General features: G+C 47.2%; 1 protein-coding gene across 1 annotated transcript; it reads left to right on the top strand.

The window, feature by feature from the left end:
- Positions 1-9,534: 9,534 nt before the first annotated feature.
- On the top strand, positions 9,535-12,291 carry TENT5A (terminal nucleotidyltransferase 5A). Its single transcript, XM_081093538.1, has 2 exons — positions 9,535-10,092; positions 11,395-12,291. Exons 1-2 carry the CDS (start codon positions 9,568-9,570, stop codon positions 12,169-12,171), a joined length of 1,302 nt encoding a protein of 433 aa, XP_080949664.1. The 5' UTR covers positions 9,535-9,567; the 3' UTR covers positions 12,172-12,291.
- The last annotated feature ends 363 nt before the right edge of the window (positions 12,292-12,654 follow it).

Here is a 12,654-nt window from a genome sequence, read left to right as displayed (position 1 = left end):
ATGCCGGCCAGGCCAAATATCAAAACTTTAATATCTCTTTTTCCCCCGACTCCATCTCAATGAATGCCTAATTAACTAGCATCCTAAAAGCTTTCTGTTTATTAGAAAGTTACAATTTGAATCTCTTTTATCACATATTGCTAGAATAATTCAAGTGTCCAAGTGTCTCCCCCTCACCCTCACCCCAGAGAGTCCCTACCTAGTTTCCCAAATCATATTTTACTTAAGGAGCCCAGGATTGTCAAGAGTAGGATAGACTTCTCTTCCCATAGTTGCTTGCACAGTTAAAAAAATAAAAACTTGTCTTTTAAAAGGACTCATCATCCTAGTAGCTTTAAGAAAACATTTTTGTTTAAGTATTATTTATTGTGCTCTGTTTCTCAGACTTTCTATGACAATATGTTTTTGGTTGTTTACCATATTCCATAGTAATTTCTCCCAAATATCAAGATAATATCAATTGTACTATTTATTTATTTTGTTATTTCTTTCTTTGGCAACAAATAATCTGAGGTAAGGGAAGTTAATAAACAAAGTCTTCTGAAACAAAGAAATGGTAGAAATGTTATTACTGAATCAATGAGTAAATATGCTTTCTGTAGCTGCTACAAATTCATATAGTAGTTATGCAATTTCTGAATCTGGCATATAAAACGGTGCTAGCAAAGTGGGTATATATGATTTTTAAATAGCTCAGAATGAGCTAGATATACTCATACAAGATGGTCTTTTTTCACAAGGGACATAAATAATTTTGGCCAAATAGAAAAGAGGAATAATTTATTATACTCCCCCCTTTTACCCTTCTCAAAGTTTTACAAGCACCATAAGTAAATAAACATTAACATTTTCTTCAGAGAAGTTAAACATCCTTCCAGTACAAACCTGTAGAAGGAAAAACTCACACTACAAATATTACTTTGGGGAAAAGGAATTTACTTATTCATATTTAGTAGTTTTTGAAAATATATGTGTATTTCCAGTTTACATTTTGCAAAATTAAAATAATTTTGAATGTTGCTTTTGTTTGGAGTAAGCAAAACAGTCTGGCCCATGGGACTTGCAACATTGATTGAAACTGCAAACATTTCACCAAGATGTCCAAATAGGAAAAACTTCTAGCATAATCAGCACTGATAGTAGGATAAGAAAATACTAGCTAGTCTTATTGATGCAAAACTCTACTAAAGGACAATCTACATCGAGTTTGATTTTAAGAGTGATGATGTAGGTCTGTCTACCATATTTGTAGCTTGCATATTGAATTTCCTAAGCTCACTGACCTGTGACAATGAATAGAATTATTTTTATGTGGTTATAAACTTCAAATAAATATTCTTAAAAATAACACCTTAGGAAATTACACTTACAAGATTCTTAATGGTAGAATAGCAATGCTTTATAAGATGTTCACATCTGAGAATTTAATCTACACAAATAATCCTGTGTGTATCTAAAGGATTCCTTCAAACTAAACTGTTTGTTACTGATGATTTTAATCTACTCACACAAATGTAAGATGAAACAGTGCGGTCAAGAGAAAGGGGTGTGAGCCCTAACCGGTTTGGCTCAGTGGATAGAGCATCAGCCTGAGGACTCAAGGGTCCCAGGTTCGATTCTGGTCAAGGGCATGTACCTTGGTTGTGGGTACATCCCCAGGAGGGGGTGTGCAGGAGGCAGCTGATCGATGTTTCTAACTCTCTATCCCTCTCCCTTCCTCTCTGTAAAAAATCAATAAAATATATTTTTTTAAAAAAGAGAGAAAGGGGGTGTGAGCCCATGATTGAGAGCAGCTGAGTTTAACTAACTTTCCCATAACTAGTTATATTAACTTGGGAAAAGTCATCTAGCCTTTCTTCATCTCTAAAATTTGGACTGCACCTTAGTCAGAATATTTTTGAAGATAAAATAAGACAATCCTACATAATAAAAGAGAAAAATGCAAGTTAACCATCACTCCGTCACTCCGCTACACCCACCAGCCAATCAGAGTGACTATGCAAATTAATCCAACAAAGATGGCAGTTAATTTGCATCAGCAGGTGCAGAGCAAAGACTGAAGATGACTGAAGATGGCGGCAGTCACAGAGCTGAAAGGAGTAGGAGGATTGGATTGCTCCCAGCGACGGAGGAAGCCAAGCTTCCCGCTGGCCCTGGGCTCTGCTCAAGGAGGGGCTGGGGACCTGGGTCGCCAGGGGCGAAGCCAAGCCTCGCTGCTGCGGCAGGACCAAAGGCCTGGGTCCCGGGTGCTGGAGGAAAACCAGTGCTGGCAGCCAGGGGAAGGAAGCCCTATTGTGCGAATCTTCATGCAATGGGCCACTAGTATAGAATAAAAATGATTAAAAAGTTTAAAACTATAAAAGTTAACCTCTTGATTGGTAATAATCACACAAATAATAAAAAGTTGAAATACTATCTCCAAATTAACCTAGAAGTTGTATAACTTGGGGTGTTTCTGGCCTTCAATAAATCCCGAATAATTACTTGTTATTTCCCTGAAGAAACATGGGTAATTTCACAAGTACGATTTTGCTATGGAAACAGGTACAATAGTCCTTCTTATCCATGGGGGATATGTTCCACGACTCCCAATGAATGCCCAAAACCACATATAGTACTGAATCCTACATAATACTGCTCCCCATATATATATATATATATATATATATATATATATATATATATATATATATACACACACACACATACATACATACACACAATTTATGGCTTTTTGTTGGTATATCCGAATTGCCAACATCACTACTCTTGCACTTTGGAGCTATTATTAAGTAAAATAAGGGTGACTTGAATACAAGCACTGTGATACTGAGATTACCAAGAAGCTATACTATGTGACAAACAGGTGGTGGCATCTACATGTGACAAACAGGTGGAGTCGATGGACACAGAGATGATTTACATCCCCAGAGTGAGACCGCAGGAAATTTCATCACACTACTTAGAATAGTGAACAATTTAAAACTTATGAATTGTTTATTTCTGGAATTTCCATTTAATATTTTTGGACAACGGGTAACTGAAACCACAGAAAGAGAATCCAAAGATAAAGAAGGGCTACTGTAATTTAGTTTCAAAGTAAATTTTAATTTTTGCATGAAGCACTTTGATTAGTTGCTTCTTAATACTAACTGGACAGCAGAGAGATCTTTAATTTACTCTGCAATGTAGACACCTGCATGCACATGCTTCTTCGAAAAGGATGCCTGTATGTCCCTCAATGGCCTCAAGGATCAGTGGGAGTTGCCCTATAAAGGCAGTGAATGGCAAAGGGGTGGAGGGTGGCTCAAATTCCTCACTTTGCTACTGTTCTGCCTAGGCTGCAAGGTGCTTCTGCAGGTTCATATCGCTTCATATGAAAAGGATCAAAGAGCAGAAGCAATGAAGGGTGGTAAATCAATGGAGAGAGTGGGGAGGGCTGGTGTGGAAAGATCAAGGGGGAGATAGGAATATGAGGAGAGATTAGCTAGAGTGCTGTGGGAGAAAGAAGTTATAGGCTTAACAGCAGTTTTCTGGGCTCTTTCCTCTCTCCTTCTGGGTTTGAGCTTGTGAAAATCATTTCATATTTGTTTGCTTCCTAAAACCATTTTTGAGAAGATAGGAAGCCGACAAAGCAAAATGGGAAAGGTAGTGCCACAGATAAGTAAACTGAGGCAGTCTCCAAACCTCACGCTGTGCTTCAGTAGTGGTGTTTCTTGCAAGCTCTCAGTAAGGCTGCTTAGCTTCCTAGCTCTCTACCACTATTCATGGCTTGGGAAGAACCTCCCATGAGCGCAGTTAGGTAACTGTGCATTCTGGCCCTCAACAGTTATTTCAGGATAAAACACCTTGGTTCTCAATGTTAAATCCAAGCTAAACTTTCAGAACCTGTAAAGAAAGAAGGAAGAAAGAGCATATATGCATTCAAGTTCCTTGGTATTGGGGGGGGGGGGCTTTGTGGGGAAGGGAAAATGGTGGGGGCAGGCTAGAAGAGGTCAATGGGGGAAAAACGGGGGACATATGTAATACTTTCAACAATAAAGTCAACAATACTTTAAAGACTTTTTTAAAAAGAAAGAAGGAGCATTGTGAAGTCCAGTTTAGTTTTAAATCTAAAAGGAAAATGAGAAGCCTGGGAGAAGCCAGACTCAAGAATGAAAGGGAAAAGGAAAGCAACCACTTCTGTTAGTTACTTCACTTTCCTCTGCCTTATTTTCCCTGTATGGAAAATGGGAATGTAATATGTAAAGCTCTGATATTTGAAGAAAGTTTAAAAGAAATAATGTATGTGAGATACTGAGCACACTGCCTTGGCACATTATAACAAAATAAATAATGGTAACTGTTATTAAGGCTAAAATGGAATTTCTTCTTATGGTGCTAAGTCAAGAAAATTGTTACTACAACTTATAAATCAAGATCAACTTTTAATTATAAGTGTTTTTTTCTAAAAAATGTATGTAAAGTTTTCTTGTAAAATTTTCAAATAGAAATTCAGAACATCATATTATCATAGATTTCTATCCCTTTTAAATGGGGAAAAGTAAATATTTACCAAATAGGTTCAGGAGCTAAAGCCTGAAAAAAAAAAAAAACCCTGCAATTCTGTACCTAAATTTAATCCAAGAGTATCTGTGTTGAGAGATGTCTGGGCTGTGAATGTGTTTGGAAAGCATAAACTTTCTCATTTGATAATTATTTTTGGTTCACTAGGGGGAAAAATGTTTGCAATTGCAAAATTTGCAATTTCATGTAAAGATGAACATTCCTCCCCCACCCCCAGAATGTACATAAATATTATCTCACTTTGAAAACAGAGAAAAGAGTGGGGGTAGAAACAACAGCAGATGCTTCCATCCAACAACCTGCATACAGCGGCCACTATGAATCAGGCACATATGAATCCAGCCAAAGCACCACCAAGGCACTGCTAAAAGTGAAGTATCCCAGGTATCCTAGTGTAAGAGGTAGCAGGGTCTGGATTATGGAGATCTGGAAGGTTGTGGTAAGGAGAGAACCCGGTTGGAGAGTGGAGAATGCTTTGTTAAAAAGGGTTAAAGATGTGTCAGACACAAAGCCCTGGCAGCTTAGAAGGGGTCTTGCCCCACCACTGCTGGGACTCATCTTTCCCCAGCAAAGGGTCTGATGCATAGCAGACCCTCCATGCCTCTCAGCCGTGCCATTCACTCTTGATAGAGGCCTTAAGAGCAACTGCTCAGAGAAAGGGTCCCAACCTAGAGAGCCAGGCTGCAGGGGCTGTTATCAGCATAGGACAGAGTAGGCACTTGTGTTCAGGACCTCACGGGCATCTTACTAAAATGTAGGTTCTTTTAACCCCATAGAACACAACCTTGGGCATTCATGAAGCACAGATGCTCACCAGCTCTGAGATACTTTTTTTTGAGAAAGGGTTAAAATAAAGGACAAAATAATGGCAGTGGGACTAACCCCTTGATTTTTTTTTCTTTTTTCTTTAGCGCAATGTATCTCATTCATGAGTCATCTCTTTGGCCTTATTTTTAGGAGAAGAAAATGTTTTTTAAACATATTTTATATTTCAGAGAGGAATGGAGAGGGAGAGATAGAAACATCAACAATGAGAGAGGCTGCCTCCTGCATGTGCGCCACTGGGGATGAGCCTGCAACCCGGGCATGTGCCCTGACCAGGAATTGAACTGTGACCTCCTAGTTCAGTGGTCAGCAAACTCATTAGTCAACAGAGCCAAATATCAACAGTACGACGATTGAAATTTCTTTTGAGTGCCAAATTTTTTAAACTATATAGGTAGGTACATTGTTATTAACTTAATTAGGGTACTCCTAAGCTGGCCTTTGCTAAAAACGTCCTCAATCTGATTGAGGTACGTTCACTGAGGTCAACCCCTTCCAACTCTCCCATCCACACTCGTCTTGTATACTTGTTTCGTCTGTCTCCTTTCGTTCATCCTTCTCTATACATCCAAACCATCTCAACATACCTTTCTCAATCCTCGACACTACATCTTCTTTCACTCCACAACGTTCCCTTAAATTAACTTAATAAACTTTACTTTTGTCACCTGCACGCGATTTGCGGACACAACTAGCATTAACCACTGCACATAAGACTGCTGACTGACTGGCTCAGGCAACTCCTGCATGAATCGCGTGCACCTCCCCCGCGCTGCGTATCCCCGCTGCGACTCCCATCGCCTGACCGACGGACACCCCCCACTTCTTCCAACGCCACTTCTTCCAAATAGACTCTCCCAGGCCGAAAACCAACTTCTGCGCATGGGCCACGAAGTTTCAATCGCACTGTACGTGCGCGCCCGCACGTGGTATTTTGTGGAAGAGCCACACTCAAGGGGCCAAAGAGCCGCATGTGGCAAGCGAGCCGCGGTTTGCCAACCACTGTCCTAGTTCATCGGTCGTTGCTCAACCATTGAGCCAATGTGGCCGGGCAGAAAAAAACAAAAACAAAACATACATTTTTAACAGGCCTTTTCTTTTTCCTTTAAATCTTTTTTCCTATTTGTGCTGTCCTTGCCTTACAATGGGAAGGTCCTGGCAAGCTACAAACATCACATTCCTGAAAATAATGGCTAAATAGCAGTCACAGCCAAATGAGTTGGGTTTAAGGCCTGACCCCACATTGGCCATGAAACTTGGGCAAATCTCTTTACTTCTCGGTTCCTCTATTTCCAAATCCCTATGACATAGAATACCTTCTTGAAGAGTATATGTGGTTTTATGTGTAAAGAGTTAAGTAGAGGATGGCCCAGAGGTGACCAGTAAGTTCCTGGAACCTCCACAAACCTTATTTAAACGCACTACCAACCTCACTTCTTACTGTGGTGCTTTATATAGCCTTCCTCGGGCCTTTTCCAGCTCTCTTACACTCCTCCCTTTGTTGACTATCCTTTCTCCTTCCTCCTCAGCTATGGAAGGAAATCCAAATAAACTCCCCCCTCTCCTGCTCTTCTCTCCCAGGTCCCTTAGTCCTAGCTCAGCCCACTACTCCTGTGTCAGAACATACGTCTCTCACAACACAGGTACGGTGGAACCCTAATTATGGACGTGTCTGTCATGCCCATGAGAGCAGTGGTTCTCAACCTTGGCTGCACAGTAGAATCACCTGGGAGTCTTTATAAAATCCTGATTTCTGGGCCTCATCCTCCGGAAATTCTGTTTCTTTGTTATGGGGTGGGGCCACAACCTTAGTAACAAAAGAAACAGAATTTCCGGAGGATGAGGCCCGGAAATCAGGATTTTAGAAAGATTCCCGGTGATTCTACTGTGCAGCCACGGTTGAGAACCACCGCCTTAGACGCTGTGACTACAGTCATTCTTAACGCCTCGCCGCTCGGCTCGGTGCCTGGCAGGCAGGAGGTAGTCAAGCCGTACACACACACACACAGATGGAACTTTCCCGAACGTCTGTCTAGAATGGGTGGATGGATTCACGCGGGGGTGGCTGGACAGTGCGCTTTGGGGGAGGCGATGGTCTATGAGGATCGGGTGGTTGTCTCGGCGTCCTTTCCCCTCCCCGAACCCCCACTCCCTGCCCCCGCAGCGGGAGGACCATGGCCTCCGTCTAGGATCCAGCGGTTCCTCCGCTTTGGGACACAGCTCCGCAGGGCACCGGCAGGGGGCGGCCTTGTCACGCAGCTGGGTGCTCCCGGGGTGACCGCCCCGCCCCCTCAAGGCGCGCAGCTTTGGTGGGTGGGCGCTGGCTCCCCGGGCTCCCCCAGGTCAAAGGGGCGGACCGTCTCCTCCGGCCGGGCGGCGGGGTGGCGTGGGCCGCGGGAGGCCCTGTTCCGCCTCCCCTCCCCCGGCGCGCCCCGCTCAGCCCGCACCCCAGCGTCTCCCCGCCTCCACGCCGCGGGAAAGAAAGTTACTCCTTGTTGGGGAAGAGGCCGGGAGCGGCCGGAACGGGAGGCCAGGTGGAAGCGGGGAGCTTTCTAGCAAAGATGGTGCGAGTCCAGGGGGGTGCCCGTCACACTCCTTCCGCGCTGCTGAGGCGACGGAAGCTGGGGTGGGGGTGGGGGTGGGGAGACGCTATTTTACCCTTTACACTTGTTCTTTCACGTTTGGGGGGAAAACGACATCCTTTCGCACTGACATTCACGTGAAAAAGACAAACCTTCGCACGGCGCGAGGAACGCGCGGCGCCGCCTTGGGTTCTCGGAGAGAGCACCGCCGCCGGGCGCCCCACTCCGCGAGGGTCCCTCGGCGCCCCAGGGCCGCGCTGCCCGCCCACGGCCGGGGGCGCTCGCCGCCCGAGTCCCCGAGGCGTCGTTCAGGGACGCGCACGGGCCGGCGCCCCGCTCCTGGCGCCCCCCAGCTGCTGGGGCGCTGGGGTCGGACGCACGCTCGCGGCCCCGCCCCCGCGCTTCCCCGGGCGCGCCTCGGGCTCCCAGCGCTTCCCGAGGTTTCGAGAAACGAGAAACGAAACCCAGGGAGCCGAACCCAGCGAGCGAGCCCTTCCCCTCGGGCGCGGAGACTGATTTGCATGGACAAGTGGACGCAGGCGTGCGCGAGGCCCGGGCTTGGGACTGAAGTCCACGGCCCAGGTGTTAGCGATGCTCCGCGGGTCGTGGAGCACCTCGGGGGCCCGTCTCGAGGCTGGGACCACGCGCGGTATCCGGCGAGCGTTTCATGTGTGGGAACTTTCTACACTTGCGGGATTTTAGTTGCGGTCCTATTTTTGAGGGCCACTTGGGACCCTTGAGGAGTGTTGAGTGTCTCCTCGTGGGGAAAGACTGTGGGCGGGGAACTGCCCATAAGTCAAATGTGTGTAAATACACGCATGTATATACGCGCGCGCACACACAGGGCCAGCGGCCGGGAGCTCAGGGACCGCTGGCTGGCGCGGGCGGCCGGCACAGTCCGCCGGGAGGGGGCGGCGCCCTATGCAGATGAGGGGGGTGTGGCCAGCGCGCCGCGCCGGGCCCCGGAAGCGCGGGGAGGCCCGGTATAAAAAAAGTACTGAAGACATTTTTCCCGCACAACTGCTAAAGCTCCAGAGACAGGAGCGCGTGCGGCGGGGCGGCAGCAGGAGCCGCCACCTCCGGGACCACCGCGGCTGAGGCGGCAGCGGCGTGGGAGGGGGCGAGGGGCGGGACTGGCCGGCGCCGGCGGCCGGGGTCTGGGAAGGACTGAGTCGCTCGCGGCGGCCGGGAGCGCACTCGCCGCTCCTGGGAGTGTTGCGGCTTCGCTCGCAGTCGCTTTGCTCGCGGCGCTCCTAGAAGGGGCGGCCGTCTCCAGGTGACACAGACGGGACTCCCGCTTGCGCTTTCCAGATGCATCAGAGATACTTTTGGTGCGGGGCTGCTCTGCGGGGCGCGGCGGGGGACGGCGGGGTCGGGGGACGGCGGGGTCTGAGGAGGGGGCGTCTCTGAGGAATCCCCGAGCCGAGCCCAGGGACGAGCCGGGGAAGGGGTTCCCTGGGGCAGGGGGCGCGCTCTTTCCTCTTGGGGCGCCTGTGGCCGCCCGCCGCCTGACCGAGCTCCTTCCCCCCCCCCTCCTATTTTTTTTTTTCCTTTTAGGACTGACCAGGGCCAAGTGGCGTTCGGCGGGCACTTCATGGCGGAAGGTGAAGGGTACTTTGCTATGGCCGAGGACGAGCTGGCCGGCGGCCCCTACGCGCCCCTGGGCTGCGACTTCAGCGGCGGCAGCGACGTGGCGGGCGGCTGCGGCTTCGACGGGCCCGGCTCCGACTACGGCGACAGCCCCACGGCGCACTGCAACGTGCTCACCTGGGAGCAAGTGCAGCGGCTGGACGGCATCCTGAGCGAGACCATCCCGATCCACGGCCGCGGCAACTTCCCGACGCTCGAGCTGCAGCCCAGCCTGATCGTGAAGGTGGTGCGGCGGCGCCTGGCCGACCGGAGCATCTGCGTCCGCGACGTGCGCCTCAACGGCTCGGCGGCCAGCCACGTCCTGCACCAGGACAGCGGCCTGGGCTACAAGGACCTGGACCTCATCTTCTGCGCCGACCTGCGCGGGGAAGAGGAGTTTCAGACTGTGAAGGACGTCGTGCTGGACTGCCTGTTGGACTTCTTGCCCGAAGGGGTGAACAAAGAGAAGATCACCCCGCTCACGCTCAAGGTAAAGGCACCCCAACCGGGGCTTGGGGTCCGCCCCGGGGGGCAGGGGTTCACAGGGGCCAGGGGGAAAGAAAAGATGCCGGGAAAGAAATCTATGGCCGTGACAGGTCTGGGTGCGCTTATTTGTTTTGCTTTTGATTCTTTGCAAGGAGTAACCTAAGGTGCATGGAGGATGCCCAGTGTTTTACTTAACTTGGGGCTTCGGGCGCCACAACTCTCCTGCTTCCTCCTCTGCCCCCCCCCTTCCTTCTCCTTATTTTTTAACTCTTGGCATTCCTTGCTTGTGTCTTCTCCAGAGTAGATTCTAAGTGGAAGAATGAAATGATCTCAATCATTTTTTTTTTTGAGTCATTATATGTGCCAGTGGTTCTCAACCTTCTGGCCCTTTCAATACAGTTCCTCGTGTTGTGACCCAACCATAAAATTATTTTCGTTGCTACTTCATAACTGTAATGTTGCTACTGTTGTGAATCGTCATGTAAATATCTGATATGCAGGATGGTCTTAGGCGACCCCTGTGAAAGGGTCGTTCGACCGCCAAAGGGGTCGCGACCCACAGGTTGAGAACCGCTGTAAGTCGAAAATAGCAACCTGAAGCAGAACCAAGCCAGTGAGCTTATTGCGTTGGAAAATGTGAATAGATTTCCTAGCTGCATTCAGCTGACTCCCTGTGTTTAAGATAGACGTGGTGCTTCTCTGGGTTTGTTCATGTGTTAAGGATATAGTGTGCCCCCCCACCCCAACCACCTCTCTTTGTTTCAAAGCGCATTTTACACATTTAGTTAAAATTGAGGAATCGGCCTCCCAGAATGTCCTAATGTAGTTCATTTTTATTGCAACTGCCCAACACCCCTAGAGGGACAGACAAGATACTGATCTCATCTGTTGTCTCAGGGGGAGGAGAACTGAGTGACTAGAGACAAGAAGGAGAGGCAGACCAACTTTTCTCTGAATGCTCTTCTTTCTTTTGAATATTATGTGAATATTGTACCTATTAGACCATTTTCAAAAAATAACATTTCAGAAGTCAGACATGACAACAGAACCTTTTAGTACTGTGCTACATCTGCCAAAAGCCTCAAACTATTATTTCTCCTCTCTTTCCCAGACAGTAAAACCACTCGTTAAATGTATTTTTTTTTCCTGTTTTCAGAAGACTGTTTAAGCCTGTAGGTAGTGTTTTGCTGAAACTTGACAAAACAAAAGGGAAGGAACAAAGTAAATGTCATCTGTGAGGAGGATGTATTTACTTATTATTTTTGCTAGGTGTGCTCATCTTCTTGTTTTATCTTTTGAATTATAGGAAGCTTATGTGCAGAAAATGGTTAAAGTGTGCAATGACTCTGACCGATGGAGTCTTATATCCCTGTCAAACAACAGTGGCAAAAATGTGGAACTGAAATTTGTGGATTCCCTCCGGAGGCAGTTTGAATTTAGTGTAGATTCTTTTCAAATCAAATTAGACTCTCTTCTCCTCTTTTACGAATGTTCAGAGAACCCAATGACTGAAACATTTCACCCCACAATAATCGGTGAGAGCGTCTATGGCGATTTCCACGAAGCCTTTGATCACCTTTGTAATAAGATCATTGCCACGAGGAACCCAGAGGAAATCAGAGGAGGAGGCCTACTGAAGTACTGCAACCTTTTAGTAAGGGGCTTTAGGCCCGCCTCTGATGAGATCAAGACCCTTCAGAGGTATATGTGTTCCAGGTTTTTCATTGACTTCTCAGACATTGGAGAGCAGCAGAGAAAACTGGAGTCCTATTTACAGAACCACTTCGTGGGATTGGAAGACCGCAAGTATGACTATCTCATGACCCTTCATGGAGTGGTGAATGAGAGTACAGTGTGCCTGATGGGACATGAAAGAAGACAGACTTTAAACCTTATCACAATGCTGGCTATCCGGGTGCTAGCTGACCAAAATGTCATCCCTAACGTGGCTAATGTCACTTGCTATTACCAGCCGGCCCCCTATGTAGCAGATGCCAACTTTAGCAATTACTACATTGCACAGGTCCAGCCAGTATTCACATGCCAGCAACAGACATACTCTACTTGGCTGCCCTGCAATTAAAAATCATTTAAAAATGTCCTGTGGGGGAAGCCATTTCAGATAAGATAGAAAAAAATAAAAAGAAGGGAAAAAAAAGGTTGCGTGACCCAGCCCTGATTAGGGATGTGTTTTGTACAATGATGATCTGCTCCTGATTTTAAGCTTGGCAAAGTTTGTGGATCCTTTCATAGATATGGGAGCATGATCTTAAAATGATCCCCACCCACCATCAACCCATGCACCAAATCTGCCTACCCAATAAGATTCTATTCTGAAACAAAAGAGACCTGTCATTGAAAACAACCAGGTTCTCCTAAAATAACAAGGGGAAAAAATGCTTGATTGACAATATGGGTTTGCAGTACCTTGCTCCCATAGCTTTGCCATATGGGGTAGGGGGTGGCGGGCGGTGGGGGGGGGGGGGGGGGAGGTGGAGTTTCTTATAAGTTGGAATTCACAAAAGGGAAAATACAGAGGAAAAAATATCTCACCCCAACTTAATTA

This window comes from Myotis nattereri (assembly GCF_964212035.1).
Source record: "Myotis nattereri genome assembly, chromosome: 6".
Classification (NCBI taxonomy): Eukaryota; Metazoa; Chordata; class Mammalia; order Chiroptera; family Vespertilionidae; genus Myotis; species Myotis nattereri.
Note: the sequence above shows the minus strand (reverse complement) of the source record. Positions and strands in the feature narration are given on the sequence as shown.

What these genes read in the sequence shown, in the direction of transcription:
- TENT5A (XM_081093538.1), top strand. Translation starts at nt 9,568, where the DNA reads ATGGCGGAAGGTGAAGGGTACTTTGCTATGGCCGAGGACGAGCTGGCC. An exon ending in TCACCCCGCTCACGCTCAAG is followed by an intron (nt 10,093 to 11,394) that starts GTAAAGGCACCC and finishes TTTGAATTATAG; the next exon opens with GAAGCTTATGTGCAGAAAAT.